The 19,879-nt window shown below is 36.2% G+C and overlaps 1 protein-coding gene across 3 annotated transcripts in view; it reads right to left on the bottom strand.

The window, feature by feature from the left end:
* Positions 1-1,233: 1,233 nt before the first annotated feature.
* Positions 1,234-19,879, bottom strand: part of LOC109538326 (tolloid-like protein 1) — a 55,608-nt gene continuing 36,962 nt past the window's right edge. Inside the window, exons 1-16 of one of the 3 annotated variants that reach the window (XM_048663503.1) lie at positions 8,966-9,054; positions 7,052-7,518; positions 6,404-6,533; positions 4,832-5,074; positions 4,600-4,778; positions 4,236-4,463; positions 3,951-4,172; positions 3,746-3,899; positions 3,426-3,692; positions 3,212-3,375; positions 2,980-3,152; positions 2,741-2,924; positions 2,182-2,507; positions 1,897-2,052; positions 1,587-1,841; positions 1,234-1,536 (exon numbers count right to left, since the gene is read on the bottom strand). In XM_048663503.1, coding sequence (XP_048519460.1) covers positions 1,417-1,536; positions 1,587-1,841; positions 1,897-2,052; positions 2,182-2,507; positions 2,741-2,924; positions 2,980-3,152; positions 3,212-3,375; positions 3,426-3,692; positions 3,746-3,899; positions 3,951-4,172; positions 4,236-4,463; positions 4,600-4,778; positions 4,832-5,074; positions 6,404-6,533; positions 7,052-7,421 — 3,171 coding nt within the window. In that variant the 5' untranslated portion in view covers positions 7,422-7,518; positions 8,966-9,054 and the 3' untranslated portion in view covers positions 1,234-1,416. Of the gene's footprint in view, positions 1,537-1,586; positions 1,842-1,896; positions 2,053-2,181; positions 2,508-2,740; positions 2,925-2,979; positions 3,153-3,211; positions 3,376-3,425; positions 3,693-3,745; positions 3,900-3,950; positions 4,173-4,235; positions 4,464-4,599; positions 4,779-4,831; positions 5,075-6,403; positions 6,534-7,051; positions 7,519-8,965; positions 9,055-19,879 lie in introns of those variants that run through there. The other 2 variants (XM_019905512.2, XM_048663504.1) reach the window with 2 other exon arrangements.

Below are 19,879 nucleotides of genomic sequence, written 5' to 3'. Positions count from 1 at the left end.
TAACTCCAAACAAGCTAGTGCCTGTGTAATCTCTTTATTATCCACTCTTATCAAGCAGCTTCTCGTATTCAGTTAATTAACTCCTGCTCCATTTGTATCTCCTTGTGCTGTATGTATCGTACAAACGTGGTAGGAATGTAGCCCTTCCTCGCTATTTATTTGGTGCTTCGGAAAGTGTCAGTTATTGTGCTCTGAGTGTCCCTGGAAGGCCCTGATTCGGTTATGGCCAATACTTGTTCCTCTGGAACCCAAACATCGATTGTCTTCCACCATGTTCCTGGAACCACTCTCCTCGCGAGTTCTTTCAGCTTCTGCTGTGTTACTGTAGCATTTCCCCTGAACTAATCGCATRTCCGCAAATTCGTGAGAGGAAATTCAAAGTAAGTCACAGTTTGACAAATTCTTGTTATAATTGACAGGGGCTATCCATCTGTAACTAACTGTTAATGACAAAAACCATCATTGCCGCTGTGCCTTTTCATCAAAAAATTGTAGAAGAGAASTTTTCCCGTACTCCCACACAGGACAAGGGAGCCTTATCCAACAAGGGAGCCTCTATCACCCCTTAAAARGAATGACGCCAATTTTGAATCAACCTGTAAATACTCTTTGAGGTTTTAGATTCTTTGCCCATTGACCGTAATTTGTTCTACGTTTTCGTTTAGAATTTTTGTCTTGCACAAATTCATCTTCAGGCCTCCTTTGGCAGATGCGTGATGGAGTTGTTCGAGCATTAGTTGGAGATCCTCTCACGTCGAGGCAAAAATGATAACGTCATCGGCGAAGCGCAAATGGTCTCTTAAAGTCTCTTAGAGTCCTCTAATGTGAGTGTGAAAAGTTTTGGAAAAATATTATCTCCCTGTCTAACTGCTATTTCAATTCCATTGAATTTATATAGCTTTCCTCAATACCACAAACATTACGCGGAACCTGTTGAGTGATAAGAACCGCGGTACCGAAACCAACAAGGTGGGTTTTCGGCTCGATATGCAAGGTTACCGGAGTAGTGCAAACGTTTCCTTCCAGAACAACTTCGCAGGGTTTTTGTGCGAAATTACTTCTTTTGTACAACTATTTTGCTTCCCAATAGTTTGAAACGTTGAATCAGATCAAAATCAAAAAATAGAATCAAACGTTTTAATAAAAACCCCTTGTTTATGGGGTTAATAGTCTACTTTTATTGAAGTGTGATATTAAAGATGTGGCACCTTGGAGGAAAATAAATTAAGCCAATTCTTCGACAAACGAGTTTGTACTTGTTCCACTCTCAAAACATGTTCTTTTTAACCAGATTAGTGGCTTGAAAATCAGTAGTACTGTTCTTGTAGTCAGAATTAAAGTAGCGTCATAAAAATATCACAAATCGCTACATAGTTCCAGCATTCAGCTCGATTCCAGCGGAGTATCGTCCTCTTCTCAGCTAGCAATGCTTTCAACTAGCTCGTATTCTAGAATGAAGCCTCGTCCAACTATTCGAACATCAGTTCGGAATCTTAAAATTACACCTTTTTCAGTGGTCGTTAGTTCAGTGGATGTCTGAAGACAATAGCATTAGCTTCGAAGCGATAGGATTTTATCGAAAATACCTGATTGCCACAGAACCTCCCCAAGCTTCTGCTGTCGTGACTGTCCAGTCCATCAAACACTTCCAAGTAGTCGAAACTGCAGTCATCTGCTAGCTCCACGTCGAATTCTTTGAAGAACAATTTAATGTTGAAACCGTCATTTCCTATCACAAACCAGTCGCAAGACTTCATGCTTGAATATGAGGCATTTCCGTAGAGAGGATGGGAGTAGATTTGGCGCTTCCCTTTCGAAGCCCGTAGAGCTCCTCCGCAAAGCTACAAAAATGAGAGTTGAAGCATTAGTTGAAGAAAACAGGTGGTAGAAACTTACCGTATAGTAAGTGACGGAGAATCCTTTTTTCTGGACGTTATTGTCGGACTTGAAAGTCATGTAGAGCTGGTTTTCCGTCGAGTCAATGGACAGAGGCACTCGACGTCCGCAATATCTGCCTTTCTGGTGGGACTTTGATGAGTCGCCATCAAATATCTTAAAAGTGCACAAAAAAGTGTTTGAGTCTTATCACAGATGTAGAAAAACGTAATCGATTAGTTTGCAAAGAAATTAAGGTGAAATTGAGTTTTATTTGGTCAATCAACTAATCTTGCACATTTATACCTGTAGGTTGTCGAAGTAGCACTCAGGATGAGATTCCAAGTTGAAGTTCATGAAAATCAGCCGAATTCTGTGCCCTGGCAAAGTTCTGATATGCCAGGCGCAATCTTTGGATGCGGGATAATACTTTGGATAGTTGGGACTGTTGATTATCCCATACATAGGCGGTACGGATACAGTGAAGATATCATGGACACAATCACCTTGAATGCAGTCTTTCTTGTTTTCGTGTAGCGTGAAACCAGTGCGACATATGCATTGGAAGCTTCCTAGTGTATTAACGCAGTCGTGTTCACATCCACCGTTTCTTATAGAACATTCGTTTGGATCTACAAGAAGAGTGAGTGATTTTCGTTGCATTATCACAAGAGTGTCAGCCAATTTCACTAAGTCATTGTTGTTTTTGGATGAGTATTATCCTGTTGAAGAAATAAATGCAGAGTGCTGTAAAGCTTATGTGGCAATCTGGCGGAAACTCAATAAGCTACCAGACGATTCCCTCCTGAGTATCTGTTTTCCCTCAGATGCATCACCTAGAAATGAACGAGGAAAATGAGCTCACCAATATAATAAATCGCAGCAAATCCAGTATGTTGGACACTGTCATCCGATCCGAAGCTAATCTCCAGGACATTACTCTCGGAAAAAATAATGCTGGGTCTTTTGGTACCACAAAACGAGCCATGCTGCTTGTATTTCCCATTGCTGAATAGGCTGGAGACATTGACCTGGTCGTATTCGCACAACTAAAACCCAAATATGCATCTCCCATCTCTAAACCCAATTTCTTCCATAGCTAACCTGATCGTCATAGTCGTTTCCTTCTACGTCCAAATACGTGATGTTGAAGACAACAATATGCTGTAAAGGCGCTTCTATGATCCAAGTGCATTGTTTGCTTCCAGGATACAGTTCGGGGAATGCTGGAGAGGTGACTATTCCGATTGGCGCCTTGAAGGTGCCGCCACATGCATCTAGAAAAGGCCTTTAAAAGATTCGGCAAAGAGATTAAGTCCCGTTCGTAGAAACTTACCAGCACAGCTCCTTTTATCTGACTGTAGCTCCAGGCCTTGTCTGCACGCACACATGTAGCTTCCCAAGGTGTTGATGCATGTTTGCTCGCATCCATGGTCCTTCCGATCGCACTCGTTGTATTCAGCGAAAATTTTCGCGGAGAATCCTCCTCTTTCCTTTGACCTGGAAGCACCAGGCTGGAGAGAGTGCGGGAGATTACCGAGCAAACGTACCTGTCGGAGACGAATTTAATAATTATCTGGTTGGACGATGAGACGATGTTTTCGGGAACAGTTTGTCCGCAAAGAGTGGCCACATGAGAAGCATTCTTATCCAATACGCCATGGATTGAGACGAAATCGTAACTGCATTCCGCATGGTGCTCCAAGTCGAAGCTGAGGAACTTTAGCGCCACTTGATATTGATCGGGAACAGTAATCTTCCAGATGCATTCTTTGTTAGGGCGATAGTCGTCGGGGTAATTTGGAGAAGCTAGATATCTGCAATCAGAGGAATATTCGAGAAACAACGGCCAAACCTGTTGGATGTTTACCCGATGGAGGTGACATGCAACGTTCCTCCACAAAAAACTTTGAAGTTGCCCAAAAATCCAGTGTGTGTATTGATAGTGGCGGCCTGGTAAACGATCAGCATCCGATTGGTGTCCGATCTGATGTTGAAAATGTCGCCCCGCCCACAAAATTTTCCTGGAAACTATCTATGTAGTTTCTACAGTTGTTTTAAAAGGGCTGAGTTACCTAAAAGCTTTGATTTTTTCCAATGGCCATCGCGTACTTCGACAAAATCTCTGGAGCAATTTGGGGACTTGAAAATTTCCATTGACGTTATGTTGAGGATAATTTTCTCCCCAGGAGTGGCAGTGATTCTCCACTCACATGCCAGCGATTTTCGTGGGGCGTTGACGTTCATTTTGGGGGGAAAAAACGAACCGGATATTGTCTGGAAAGTGCTGCCGCATTCTGAAAATGTTGTCAGATTCAGCGATGAGCAATTAAAATTTGGTTTCAAGTTATTTTGCTTACTTGGGCAGTTGTACAGAATTAAGGTTTGCTCGATATCCCCAGCGCTGAGGCCCACCCTCTGACCGATTCCCGGAGGTTTTATGCCCAGCGGGATTGGCTGGATGGTATTCAAAAAGCCGTTGATCGAATAAGTGTTCCTAGCATAGTGCATGATGGAATTGTAATCATATTTCTGGCCCAGCGAAATTACTCGGCCAGTGGGCAGTTTGTGGAAGTTGGCCTGCTGACCTGAAACAACCAGATTGTTTGTTGGTGCCCTCGTAGAAAGCCGGTTGTTGTTATTAATTGTTCAGTTCACAACATCAAGGAACTACAAGTATTTATGTTTTCGCCGCAAATTAACATTATTGATAATTGCACTGACCTTTCATTATATTCTGCGTGAACACTTGGACGTAGTTATCTCTATCGGGTCGGGTGTGCTCGTGGTAGTACCCGATTGCGTGACCTATTTCATGAACAACAATACCAAACTTTGCGCAATTTTCGCTTATGCTTAATGCTTGAGCGCCGATTCCTCTTTTGCCCACGAACGAACAACATCTGCAATTGGCAAGCATAAACCCTCAACTCTTAGCTAGTGGTAGTTTTCCTACCCGCAAGGTTTCTCGGTGAAGAAAATAAAGTCCACATTTTCAGTTTTGTTCCTTTCAATGAACTTCAAGCAAGTATGGTTCTCCCAATGCCTCATGGCCTGCCTGGCCAAGGCTTTTCGATATGCGCTCCATCCCTCATCAATTTCATATGGTATTATCCCATTATCCCATAGTCTTCCTTTCATCGTAGTGGCTACTGCCCGTTTCGGGATTCTATGAGACCTGGATACGGTGTCGGTTTTCCTACAAGCTCGCTTTGATTAATCATAATCGTATGCCAGTATCTATCAATCAATTGGAAGCTATTACGAATTGTTGATAGTAGGAACTATCACCTGTTTAAAAATGTTTTGTGTTTCTTTGACCACTGAATTAATTTTTTACAAATCCGTAGGGTTACTTATCGATGACCCTTGAAGGCAATATTGTTATAGATTGTGAGGTTGTAGATTTGGAAAAAGCGAAAACTTGAAAAATGCAAGTTTTCTATTCGAATTGTGTCCCTTCAGTCTGACAGCCAGAATCCTCCATCAGTGAAGGAATGAAAGAACTTATCTTTAGATAAAAAGGACTAACATATTGAGGCTTCTAGAGGAAACAGACAGTAGAAAGCTTGCATACTGCCTATGGATCTCACTAATCTAAATTACCATTAAGGAGAATCTTTGAACTCTTGTACACTTTCCGGAGGAAGAAGAATCAGTAAGCAAACAAGACTAAATGAAACATCATGGAAATGTACTGAATATTTTAAAGACAATTTTTTAAACAAATTGGCCAATGGAGGAAGTCGGCACATCAGCAGCGCATAATTCCTTATTAAAAAATCTTGGAAAAATCATTAAAACAAATTCCTCTGGGGATAGCAGATAGTTCGAGGGTGGACTGAGTAGCGTTAGAATTGCCAGCTAATGTCAGCTTCAGGAAAAAGGAATTAAACCGAAAAGTATTAGGTATAGAGGTAAAGTTCACTTTGACTTGTTCTAATATTACAAAAATAATCAATGGGAAGAGTGTGGTGACGGTCTCGAGCAGTGCTGTTTATTTTTTAAATTGAGTCTAAATGGTAGAAACTCTAAGTTTTGTTACTTCCAGGATTATCAATTCGAAGCTCCTATTAAAATGTTTTTTACAAGTAGTCAGCTGCTCAACCAGTTCTAAGAAATAGTGTTCGAGGGACTTTTGTTAAGTGGTTTTCGGTTTGTGTTGGGTTTTTCGAGTGTTTGGCATTGCGCTCATTTTGAGGGTCGTTTGAATTCCAAACATTGTAGACTGAGACCTGTTAGAAAACTGGGCGTGGATTTATTGCATTTTAGTGAAATTTATTTAATGTTCTGGAAACTATCAACAATTCCAGTTCACATTTGCTGTGAGAAAACTTTGGGAGAGATTCACATTTTTAAAATGCTCCCAAATTATTAGTTTTTAATAGTTTGCCACATAGAGGTTGGTTCAGTGGTTGATTTTCTCAAAATTCCTCAATCGAGACTTCAGAAGAAATGAAACATTTAATGGACCCTTACACGAAAAAAGCAAGTCCAACAAAAATAATACAGCTAGTTCTGTGCTTACCAGATTTTCTTCTTCTCCAAAATTTTCTTGGCGCGGTCCGAAAGAAGTTTATGCTTTTCTTCATCATCCACTGGACTATTCCTCTGTCTCGATAATTCAAAGGTGATGGCTATGTCATCGAGAAACAAATCTGGATCAAATTTACCCAAGCATTTCTGAGCTAAAGCTACAGCTTGCAAGGCATTTATTTTATAATTGTTAGCGAATTTAGGATTTATTGCCTGCACAGCACAATATCCAGAGTGAGTTTGTCTGCGCTTACTGTGAGAAACGCAATCATTTAAAAGCTCAAGCCACCACTTGCAAGGCATTTATTTTATAATCCTTAGTGAGTTTAGGATTTCTTGCCTGCACAGCAATGTACAGAGTGAGTTTATCTGCGATTATTGATACAAATAATCTCTAGAACTTATGGAAAATTTGTCTCAATTACCTCAAGTTTATAGGTAATTAGGACAGGTTTAACTGGTCTTTCAAAAATGTAGATACGTTGCTGTTTTCCAAAATACGAATTTAACACGCAATTGGTTAAACGTTGAACAGTGGTAAGTTTTGAAAATTCATTCAGATAGCTGGTTTTAATTGCCACAAAATCAGTAAGTTGTGTCTTGTAATAATTCCAATGAACCTCAAATTTAAGTCACTTACCAGCTTTGCAAGGGTTCAATCCAGTATCATTTGAGATTTTTTTGGGAAATGTCGTTGTCAGCAACTCTACAACAGAAAATTGCCGCTTGTGACTCTTGCCAATTCTTGTTTCGTTAACATCGAGCCTTGCAGAACCTGAAGAACCTGCAGTTGCAGAGCCATCACTTTCATTTGCATTCACAGCGCGTTCACTTGACACTTCTGTTTTATTCTTAAAATCAAACTGTTTATCTGCTGCTGCCTCTGTTTGTACTAACGTGGTTTTTCTAGAGTTGACTGCTACTGGCTGACTGTAGACGGTTTTGTTCAACACATCACTCTGGACCGCGATGTGGTATAGGCACCAAGCAAATGCTACCCGACTAAACATGATCGCGCTGTTTAATCTGTTGTTGTATCTCGTATTTGATGTGAAGTAATTAGATGTCTGCGATGATAGTTAACATACCAACGATCAGGCAATAGTTCTGAAACGAAGAGCAGCAGTCAGCCTTTATATAATCATTTCAAATTGGTTTTCTCCGGAAAAAATCCGGATTTTTCAACGTAAAGTCTACCAAGTTGTTGGAAATGCAGCTATAATTAGGATCAAGGGGTTTGTTCCATCTATGATGCAGGAAAACTATCGACTGATTATTTTTTCTTGAAAAGCCCAAAATTTGACTAAGATCTAAAAGAACAATTCTTCATTGGAACCCGACCATCACATTTCGATTCGAGTCGAACCAGCTGGATATATAGGAGTAATTAAATGAAATAGAATTGTTTTTTGTGTAGCTGATGCTCCTATTGAACAGAGAAGCCTACTCAACAGTTGTTTGTGCCTTGTGACCTTTAGCATCGGAATATCTAATTGCTGCTTAATTGAAACATGCGGACAGGTTATCTGGCATAACACAGATCCGAAACAACTTTAACTTTTTTCGTTTGGGATTTTTGCAAAATCCACTTTAGAACTCCTAGTGTTTGTTGTACAATTTCAGTTTGATTGGGGGAATTTTTTTTTGGTTTTGACCTGCTGTTTCTTGTTCTAGCATCTGGCAGATTGAACTTTACCTTGACTTGCTCTCTATCAAGAACATCAACACAGTGTCTTTCGTTAATTTCGCATTGATTTATATGTTTAGATGGCGAATTGAGACCAATCAAAATGCGATTCTGGTTTTTCAATTAACTTCGATTGGGGTTTATTACGAAACCTGGTGAATCCAATAAATCAAAATTTAGCGCTTTCTCATAATAAAAACGATAACGATAGTGTTTTCCATTAACCAGTTTGACTCAGAGATTATTACGGAATTTGTGTCCTTAATAATTGGCCAGCTTCATATCATCATAAAAAAATGCTTGGGAACAACCACAAGAAAAATGCGAAAAATTAATTTAAGATGTGAGTTTTCTAGTGAAAACAAAGCTATTGCTGCTGTTGCGGCTGTTGTTAAATAAAATGAGTTACGGAAGAAATATCGTTGATACGTTTTGGGTCGTTCGTCTTGCAAAAGACGAAAAAATTCTGTTAAATTCCTAGTTAAACACCAGCTATTTGCTATTTGCCTGTAATTCACATGCGTCAGCATCAAATTTTAATGAACTGAGATTGATGCAAATGGACTATCGCTGTTTCCATTCTACTGTTAATCTTTGGAATTATTTAAGAGAAATGCGGAAAACTTTCCTACTAATAATGCACAAATGACGCATTAAAATCATAATCTAACACGTTTGGAGCGGATAATAACATTCAAGATTCAGTTAAACGTTTTGCCAGACTTGCTTCTTTATACATGACTTTGCTTATTCGCGTTGATTATGTTGTTTATGCGACATTTATTGCAAAAACTGTCTGATTTTTCCAACTGATAAAACTTTAGTAGCGCACTTTTTAACTAGTTTTTTCTATAATTTATCACTTACTTTGTCAAAACTCAAGAAATCAACCAACCAACTGTACTTTCCTATGAGAGCGCTTAAAACCAACTACCCAAAAACATCCTTTAGTTCCTAATAGCAGAATTGCCATTCTAACACCTACATAAAACCCGGCTAGAATGTTAGAATTTCGCAAAAACCAATATGGTTAAGCTGTTAAGCTACAGGTGCATTTCCATTGAAATAATTCCATTGGTGTCGAATTTACACGAATTTAAAATTATTCAACATTTATGGTGTTAGAGTCCTTTGAAGTGTTGGATAAATTTGGGATTCTTATTAAGTTACTCAGATCGTCTACGGTAGGAATATCTAAATTCAAGGCTTGTTGGTTCTTCTTTAAAGAATTTCAGCAAGCATATTCTTCTTTAAAGAAAGTTGCAAAGAAGGTTGCTTTAGCCGATGTAGTTCGCTTACTCGCAACGTCCATTCGTTAGAGTTGTCTTTTTAGTTCTGGATCAACGATTGCAGAAAGGTTGCACCGATGAAGACCCGATTCGTTTCAGATAGTGTTTAAATAAATAAATATTTCAACTTAACGTGAACACTATCCTGTTCGCAGCGCCAATTATGAACTGAAGACGGGGAACGAGCTTTTAAAAACGTTTATTACTTCTGAGAATTACAATGGAAATTACTTAAAAGCTATCCGCTTTCTATTTAAGTATCTTTGGAATTTGATTACAATATCTACCTCATTAAAATTAATATATATCCGCTCATTAGGACTAATACATATCGTCTTATAGTATAGATTGTAGTGTATTATCCTACGGGGGCTGGTCCACGTCCGAAACACGTGCTAGAGGTTTCAAGAATCTAACATTGACCAGGTGAGTGTGGGTTTTCTATTCTTTACAGTTGCTGCTTATAATCGAGGTAAGGAGTAGGACGATAGGAAAGATCCTTGCCGTTTCTGTCTTTAATATTATCTTCTTCTGCTTATTATTATAATGCAATGTATTGGTTTTTTTCAAAGCTGCAGCCTAAGTTCTGACTACGATGTCCAGATTTCGATCCATTGTTTGGGGGGTCTGGAGGTCTACGGTTGGTTGGTTTATCCTCTTTTGCAATATTGAGTAGTCGATTATCATCCATTCCGTCGACGTGGTCTCCCCATGCTCGTCTTCTTATTCTGGACCATCTTTTAGTATCTGGTCTGGAATGTCACAATGGACTCTGATATCCCTGTTTCTCACTCTGTTCACGTTTTGCTCGTAAGTTATTACAGGATCGTCATTTAGGTTGTTCTTAGCAGTTGTTTAGTAACGGCTGTTTCTGCTTGTGTTTCTACTGCGTAGGTCATAATAGATCTTACACACGTGTTGTAAATTGGCGTTTTGCCTTCAGTACTCATATGTTTCTTTCTCCATATTATGTCCCGGAGCTATTCTGATACCCTAGTTGCTGCTACTGAGATCTCTCAAAATTGTAACTTACTCAGCTTTTGGTATTATGTCAATAGTGTTCTGGAGCTGGTCGTAGCACGTTCGTAAACTTAATCGTAGTAAGCAGTGGTCTGTCATGAATATAGCAGATGTCTATTATGTTTTTTGTGCACTAACAGACCCACTCCTGAGGCCGCTCGGTCATCTGTTAATCTTCCATTGCAAATCAGTAAATACTCTGCCAATTGTGAATTTTCCTTGTCCTTATTGTTTGTTTCTGACAATACACATATATCTATATTACGGATCTGGAGTTCGATTATTATTTATTGGTCTTTATTCATTAGTGATGTGACCTTCCAGGTGGCTATTCGTTGGTGTTTTCGTTTCCCAAATCCTCTTTTCCTTAATCTCATCGGGTAGGTATAAGTTTTATTTGTCTTATCCGAGGCTACTATCTTTGTTCTGTGAGCCTTTTTTGTTTTCTACCCAAGATAGGTTTCTAGCCTGACCTGAGAACCCGGAAAACAGCTTTGTCGGGACTTGGGTCCGGCAACATGGCTGCTGAGCTACTCAATTCATCCAACATGCAGGCAGAGTTTCTTTAATATTATGATTTACAATAAATAGTAACTTCTTGCAGAACTTACAGATTTTACAGCTTCATCCTCAACTTCAAAAGAAGTTGATGGTGTTGATTTTTTCTTCTGAATCTTCTTTTGCATTGCGTTTTGTTCTTATCGGAGTAGGTACTGAAGTATTTTATAGATTTTTTTATCGTGGTTATAATAATGATAAGTTAAACTTCTTCGTTATTACTATTTTGATAATAATACTCGAATGAAACTGATTACTTGCCAACTCAACTTACTAAATAACTCAATCACTTATTCAACATTATTTATTTTTTCTCTTTAGAGATTGCCCGAAAACAAATACAGAGTGATTCAAAATTGCCGTTATTCCTCTGGAGGTGTTGTTCGGGTTTGTTTTGGGAGCACAACAAAATAGTAAAAAAAATTGTTATTAATAACTGAGATATTTGCGAAAAACCATATCAAAAGGAAGGCGACAAAAATAGTGATGCTAGATAAAACGAGCCATTTTCAGTTTTTTCTAATAAGTAGGTACTAAAACTGGCCATTAACTAATGACGTTTACCTATTTGCGCTTTTGGTTTCAGATTACAAAAAAAAGATTTTTATTTTTTATTCAACCCTCATGTTCAATCATTTTTCAGCTTTGCTAACGCAAAACGTAAAAAAATTGTTTAAAATTGCTTAATAAAAGGGCAAAATGGCTCTTGCGAATGCGAACATAACAATTCACTAACAATGTAGAAAATGAGGTGTAGACACTGAATAAAATGAATTAACAAATCGTGTATGAAAATGTGTAATTTTTAATTTAAACAGATTGTAGCCTCAATCGAAATCAAACACCATTTGTTAATTCAATTTAGTAACAATTTATGCATAAAACTTGTAATGATGTAAATAATACATTTACAGTACTAGCAAGTTGAAGAAGATGTGTTTCCCTATTCGAGAGAGTTTCACTTATCCAGTTACTTTCAAACATAACGTCTTACTTTCTGTAAACAAGTGCTTTTGAAAATAAACTTTTTCTGAGCTGAAGTTCTTATCCCAATAAATTTCTTGTAAACTGCCCCCGATAAGAGCGATTATCTCAATTTCATTAACTCGAAGCCAATTAAATGTGAAAAATTATTTGCGGAATCTAAGGCTTTTCGCTCTACGAACCGAGACCTAATTCTAAAACATTCAGGAGAAATCTTTGAACTAAGAACGGCTTATTAAATAAAGCAAACGCTTGTTTGAAGTTTAATTAAGGGATATCTTGTGTATTTAGGAGCTGGTTCAAAAGAAGGAAAATGTCAAGTTATTTCTAAGTCAGTAATTATGAACAGGTACTTATCTTCTGTCCCTTAAAGCTGAAATCATTCCAAATACTTCAAAGTACGAAACTAATTAGAACTCGACCGTTACATAAAATTAATAATTAATATTTATTACATATTATTATAAATTAATAAGTAAAAATCGTTCAAAAAGCAATTGTCTATAGTCAAAGTAGAAGAAAAACAGTTAATACTAACTATGCCTATGCCTTAAAGAGTTACAGATTATCCTAATATGCCAGCAAGCTCTAGTTAGTTCAGTGCATTTATGAGCCTGCTTCCTGAAAGTAGCACGTAGTTTGGAAAAAATTGGTGCTTGGAAAAGAAATTCAATAAAATGTATTGCTATTTTGCTTGTATGTTTACCAGTGTTGGGAGGCATTTTGTTTAGCGGAGTACAATACTATAGGAAAAACACTTCAGTTTCGGGCTGCTTAATTAACGATGTTGCTCAAATAACGTAGAAGTTAGCTTATTTTAACAAACTTGATCAATTGGAAGCAAGATGTATTTTGCCAAAATTCCCATCTATCCAAACCAGCTAATTGTATAAAAAATATCTTACAGTAAGTTAAGTCCATCTTCATTAAAGGTTGACAAAAAGAAGCAAGTAAGAAGAATTCGTTTATTTGCTCAAAGGTACTCATTTATGAGACAAGCAATACTATTTAATTTTTTTATTATTTTAAAATATTTTTTATCGTTTAATGTCTGAGTTTAAACGTTGAAAGAGAGCCTAGATTCTGAAGGCCAGATCAGAACACATAATGTGCAAGACGAAAAGCTGACAAACTACCAATAAGTACTTAATTAATAAACTTAGTCTTCGAACCAAACAATGAGTCCAAGAAATAGTTTGAAACTAACCCTAACATCCCAGATCCAACAAAAGCAAAAACTTCGTATCCTCAGAAATATAATTCAATGCTCCGCCTTCCATTAACTCAAAACATATTATCTTGCTCTGTATTTTCTTATCCACGTTTGTTTTCTAGTCAAAGGAAACTGAGAAAGATTGCTTTAGCTTTTTAGCTACGCCATATTACAAAAGGAGTCTAGTTTCTCTAGTAATAAAGATTTTTTGCATTTGAATTCAAAGCGTGCGCTTTTGGATTAAATTACATTTTTATAGTCTGCAGCTTTGCTGCAAGTAACCAGGTTGATTGACCAGAGGAGAAACGGTTGAATCATTTTGTTAGAAGATACAATATTTACTATTTTGTAGATGCCCATAAAATTTGTTTTGAAAACCTCTACTTAACTTTTGGTGCAAGACAAAGCACGAACAAACTCTTATGTATTTTAATTGCAAATATACTCAGAATAATTTGAATTGCATTAGTATTGCACAGTAAAGTCGAGCGAAAGAATAACAGCATATCGTTTTTGAAATATATAACTCCGTCTTAGCTTCAGTGACACAAGTAATCAATTTTTGGAAACTTTGTGACTATTAATTACCTGCTCTGAAAAAACTGAAATGTTTCCTCTGTAAATTTTAAAAATGTAGACAGTCTATAAACAATTGTCTCTAATTTTTAAAACATTGCAATGTAGCATATTTGAATTCAATGAAGAACATACCAATCATTCCCACTTTTATTTCATTTTCATTCGAATCTAATGCAACAAACATCAAACAACTAAGAGCCTGGAGCGGATGCGTTCGTACATTGACGGTAAAAACAATGCATGAGTATCTAAAACGTCCATATAAAATTTTTAGGAAAAATGGAGCAAATCCGATTAAAACTTTGTGCCGCAAAGTTTTAAAAGCTTTTTTCAGCTTTACGGGCGCTGATGTTGTATTGTTTTRATTTTATTCATTTCGGTTTCGCTTGCATTGTGGGTCAAAAATTGAACGCATCCAATTTKTTCGTATYTSATGTAAAAAAGTATGGTGCACGATTTAWTYAGGATAAATATTTTATTTTCCAAGATGGATTGATGTAGGTACAGTTTTATAGCAGAAAGAACTGATTGAGAGTCACATATGTTATGGATTGATGTAGGTACAGTTTTATAGCAGAAAGAACTGATTGAGAGTCACATATGTTTTGAATTGATGTAATCTATTWAAAAAAATCAAAAGCAATTAATAACCAGCGGAAATGGAAAGTTGCTTGAAATGTTTGAAAATTATTTTTTATTCTCTTTACTTAATTTGAGACAAGAATTTTCATTGATATTCAGCAAGGCATAGCAAGTAAAAAGTGGTTAAAACTTAAGGCTAAAGCCTTCATTCAGCTTCAGCTCAACATTTGAATGAGAGAAAGAAGTTCAAATTTTCCGGTTCATATATTTTTTAGGTTTTCTGAAGCCGCGTTTCAGAAAGTCATCTTCAGTCACCAGAGAATTAAGTCGACGGTCAAAAGTGAAGTAAGTGGAAAAAATGATATTTGCAAGTGCTAAAAAGAACTAAAGCTACTTTTGGAAAATGTTTATACTTAAAGTAACCAGCTTTGTTAACAACTTCATGTGTCCTCCGTTATATTAAACCGCTGGAAAGTTTTTTATGCGGTGTGTCCGCCGATGTATCCCAGATACTTAGTATGTGAATGCTATCACTAATTTTGAGCAAAAGTTGTTTCCACTTTTCCCGAATTCTCACCGGGTCTTTCCCAAAGAACTCGACCTTGCCAATGGTGGGATAATCATTTGAATAGTCTTTCAGAGAGCTTTTTTGCTACCAATTTAGAGACATGAGTCATGTGTAGTTAAATCTAAAACCATATTGGAAAAATCCATTTCTAGAGGCGAATTTCCGTGAACGCTTGGGATGGATAAATAGTTTTGGATAATAATAAAGTCAGTACAACACATTTTTGACGCGAATTTGAACGGAAGATTCTTGAGGATATATCTCTTCAATCAGAAGGGCAGTGTTTATTTTGTATAATGTTTCCTCGATATAAATTAGTCAAATCGATGGTTAAGTGGTGGTGGTCGAATCGATTGGCCATCGCGATCTCCAGGCTTCAAATCGTTGGAGTGATTTTGTGGCCCCAAAATAGTATTTTCGAAGAGGAAGCGCCCAAATAATAGGCAGACATTACGTGGCTCTTGGTTAAGGTTAATAGCGCAAGATGAAATTTTACAATTTTGAAGGACGGAGGATTGAATTAAGCATTGCACAAATCGGTGGACATATTGAACAGCATTAATAATAATTCCATTTCCATTGTGCTATAATTACTTTTTTTTCATAAACAGTTGAAAATGTAGGAAAGGTGAAAAGAAAAACGTTTGTCATAAATTAAGAGAGAAAAACATGCCGAGAAAAATTAAAAAATATGCGCATTTATATGCACTACATTTTAAAAAAATACGCAACCACTTTCCAAAAATTTGCATTTATATAATAAAGCAATGTGTGTGTACAAACTGTTTTATTAAGATAAAAGTTAAAATGATAATTAATAAACCAAATTATAAAATAAAGTACCTAAATAATAATGTGAATAAATTGACCAAAATTGTTTACTTATTCTGAATTACGGCTGCTGTTGACAAAGCAGTTTACAACTAAATGCTTTTCAAAATTTTCAATTAAGAAATTGTGCCGTCTGTCACACATATGTTTAAAAACAGAAAAAGTCCGTTTAACATCTACGGAAGTTAGAGGTGCATATCGAAGTTTGGAAATAACGGTTATTGGTAAATCAGGCTTGTTTATTTCAGTGTCAAAATTACCTACAATAGTATCCATATATTTTTAACGAGTTGAAAACCTGAATTATTTATAGCCACCTTTAACTTTCTTGTATTCGAGTTCGAAACTATTTATTAAAGTAATCGATGCTTCTAAAGAAAGATATGTATTCTCCAATTTTGTTAAACTAGTGGTAATAAAAGAATAATTTGCTTTTATAAATATTAAATGTTTTTTAAATTTCTTATTGTTGAAACGTTCTTTGATTTTAAGAAGAGCAGAAGAAGTCGGGTCTATTAAATCCTCAATCACAGATTTTATAGCGTCATAGTTAGTGGCATAAAATAAAGTTGTATTTAGGCATGTACCCCAACGGGATATAACAGGTTGGGGCGGCAATGCGAGACTCGGACATTTTTCTTAATAAAATTGGATTCGAGTTGGAGTTTTCATAAACACTTTTTTTGCATTGCTTATTAAATCATTTACTGTACGAAATTTATTTTGAAGGCTCTTCGCAACTTTATTCATGGCGTGAGCTAAACAGGTTACATGCCTTAAATTTGAATAAAATAGTTTTAATTGTTTTGCTGCTTTGACCCTATAAGAAGCTGCATCAGATAAAAGTAAAACAAACCTCTCAGAAGGAACAGATTCTGGCAAAAAGAAATTTGTTAATGACTCCTGAACAAATCTGGTCATTGTTAAATTATTCGTTTTTTCTAGTTGTTTTGATGCAAAAAGGCAAGGTTTGCTTGAATTGTATTCCTCTAGGATACCAATTAATGCGTGCTCTAGATATATTGCGCACTAGATGAGTCTGTAGATTTATCTATTACAATGTAAAAGTAGTTTTCGCCAACCCTGTTTCTAATTTGATCCTTTGTTTTTTTTATACAAAGAATCAACGCTTCTTTTTCGAAAGTTGATTCGTCGAAAATATTAAAGATGCAATATTTTGACAGAAAAGGTGTAAAATTTGGATTGCGTAATTTTGCGAGTGGTATATCACTCACAATCATCGTCGTGCACAAATCCTGATTAATTTTTTTCTGTTTTTCCTTCTTTGAATTGTCTTGAAAACAGCTTGACAAAATCGATTCAAACGTGATACCGTTTTTGTTTCTCATATCTGAAAAACCAGTTGAGCTACAAAGCTCATTTTTCGACCACTGCGTAGAGAGCTAAAAACTTCAATTAAGACCTGGAAACTGAGACAGTAAGTAGTTTCAGCTTTCACACAAAGAGTAAAATTCGAATATTACATAGAAATGTTCAAGATACAGCTGTAATTTGAAGCATCTCGCCGCATTTTTCTCATATCTCAGGGGCCGATAAACAGATCAGATTATTCTTATACAACATTTTCAATTAATCAAATTAGGAAAAACTGTTTCCTTGCATATGAGAAATTTGACAAATTTGAGTAGGTATTTGAGTACTAATTCTTTTGACCAAGTATTATTTCTTTGGCTCAGTATTCCAATTGTTGGATAAAGTTAGAAATATTCGAGTCTGCACCTACAAATTTTTTTCAATATAATAATTTTTGTTTAATGTAACCCTTCGGCCTTTTCATCAGAATGAATCGTCAGTAACTTTTGCATCACGTGGCCAATCTCATTATCCAGATCCAATTAAAACGTTAATAATATTTACACAACTTGAGAGCTTTCCCGGACTGGAACATTCCAGAGCTTCGAAAAAAACTTTCATAGCAAGGGTCTAATTATCTAAAATTGCTGCAGAAATAAAAAGAAATTTTCCTATGGAATTAATTAAAGCCGCCGGTCTCGAGAGGGTGATTTGAAACGAAGGTGCAATATGAATTTTTGTTGAAATCCTATGGAATAATAAAATTTCATGATATAAAAAAATATTTGAATAACAAATGATAACGGGCTTCTTTAAAAAGGAAGCATACATTCAAAAACGGTTTTTCAGGCACGAGCACGAGTTATAACCTGGATTAATATTGCATGGAGTGCATAAAAGTTACTTATGATTTTTCATAAAAAAAAGTGTACTTAATAAGCTGGCATTAGTATTATCCGGCAAGTTTTTGCCCAGGTTGTTACATCAGGTCATCTCTAACAGCAATAGACCGTGTTCTGGACTGAATCGGTTCTATGAATATTTATCTGATTTCAACGTTCTTCGAACTTTTTTTGTAATGTTCGTATTGCTCTTATTCAGAAGAAGAGAAATAATGCCAGTGCCTGTCCGTGATATGTACCTTTGGGAACGGACTCCTAATCGTTTCAGAAATAGATAGAGAATAAAATTAAAAATAAAAATGATGAAATTAAATGAAGATGAAGGCAAATAAGTTAAATCAGACAATGAACAGAAATATTGTAGTTTAATTGCAATGAACATTGAAAACCGATTGTTCGACATTTAGATCAACAGAAAAAAACAATAAAATATTATTAGAAAACTAAAAAGTTAATTTTTTGCTATTAGCAAAGTTAAGCAAACTTAACATTTCCAGTTTTCTGAACTGAATTAAATGTATTCTATCTGCAACTCCCTATTTACCGACTCTTGCTTAAAGTCTTTCTTTCGAGAAAAAAACAGGATGCAGCTTTGAAGTTTTGCAATTAGATGAACGAGCCATGTTTTGCCGTTTTCAGCCCTCGAAAACTTTAAGCAAATTTCACGATTACAAAGATTTCTAATGCACTTGGATGGCTGCGAAAGTCCAAATTTCAAAGTCGTTCCAGGGCCACTTGAAGATAGATGTTTTGTTGATAAATTTATTCGAATCAGTCATGTTGCAAAGTCGAGCTGAGTGAACATTTAAAATATTTTTTGCATTGAAATGAGAACCCAGAAAGTACATTTTGCGGGCCCGCTTTTAAGAGTTCCAGTCGAGATCCCGTTTTGCCTTGAATACATTTAAAATAACTGCTTTGTTTCGACCAAAACTCAACAACTGCACTTTCAGGATAGGCCCCGTTCTTTTCACTAGAGCAAACTTCCAGCAATAACACTCGTAATTTCATTTGGACGTAAATTAGACCGAGACAACTTTTCAGGAATACCATCTTTAGCCGAAAATTTGCCACTTTGTTAATTTTCCTTGACGAAGCTGGGCTAATTGTACCCAAGTTAATAAATCGTCCTGCCAGCTTGAGGTTTATTTAATTTCAGTCTTAAGCCACCGAAACTGGAGTTGATAATTATGAAATTGTAGATCGCGAAGCGGTCGCGATTGTGAGTACAACGGTATTCGATTATCGTCCTAGCAAATGAGTTTTTCATTTCTACATTAAAGAGAAAAATTGAGATAATCAAAAAAAATTACTTTTGATGCCATCAAGGAGTATTCAACAGTCCTAATTACAATCCAGATGCGTCTTCACCCATTCATTAACGCCCTATAAATTATCTTACACCTGGAATAACTGTCTTTGCATTTTTAAGTTCGCCCATCAGCTAATTACTTTAATTTAATTTACTTTAATAAAACTACAGTTGGAGCACAATCTAAAAGTAAATTAGTATATGAATTCTGATAGATTGCTTTAATTAGGAATAACGTATTAAATAAAATTATGCTATATTGATAATAAATATGTCTGTATAGTTCGCACATACAAATACTCATTTTCGTGCTTCTAACACGACAATATTGTATTCGTATTATTTCGACGCGAACATTTCAAACGGTTTGTTTTGTGAGGTTGTCGTAAATGCTTTTAATTAAAGACTATTGTAATTAAACTGCTGCATAATTTCCAATAAATGGTCCTATTACCAGTTTAATTATTAACAAATTAACCTAACCTGGTCCGTTTGAACAACGTGTTTGATTCGGTTTAATTAAAATGGATGTAAAAGTGAGAAACATTGAATGATCAGAAACATATTTTCTTGGGGTATTGATAGTTTGATTTAATTCTGTATGGTGAATAGTCGCGCTTTGGGTATCC

This window comes from Dendroctonus ponderosae, unplaced genomic scaffold (assembly GCF_020466585.1).
Source record: "Dendroctonus ponderosae isolate FM_Combo_2020 unplaced genomic scaffold, Dpon_F_20191213v2 Dpon_F_20191213_2, whole genome shotgun sequence".
Classification (NCBI taxonomy): Eukaryota; Metazoa; Arthropoda; class Insecta; order Coleoptera; family Curculionidae; genus Dendroctonus; species Dendroctonus ponderosae.
This window is presented reverse-complemented; position numbering and strand designations above follow the sequence as displayed.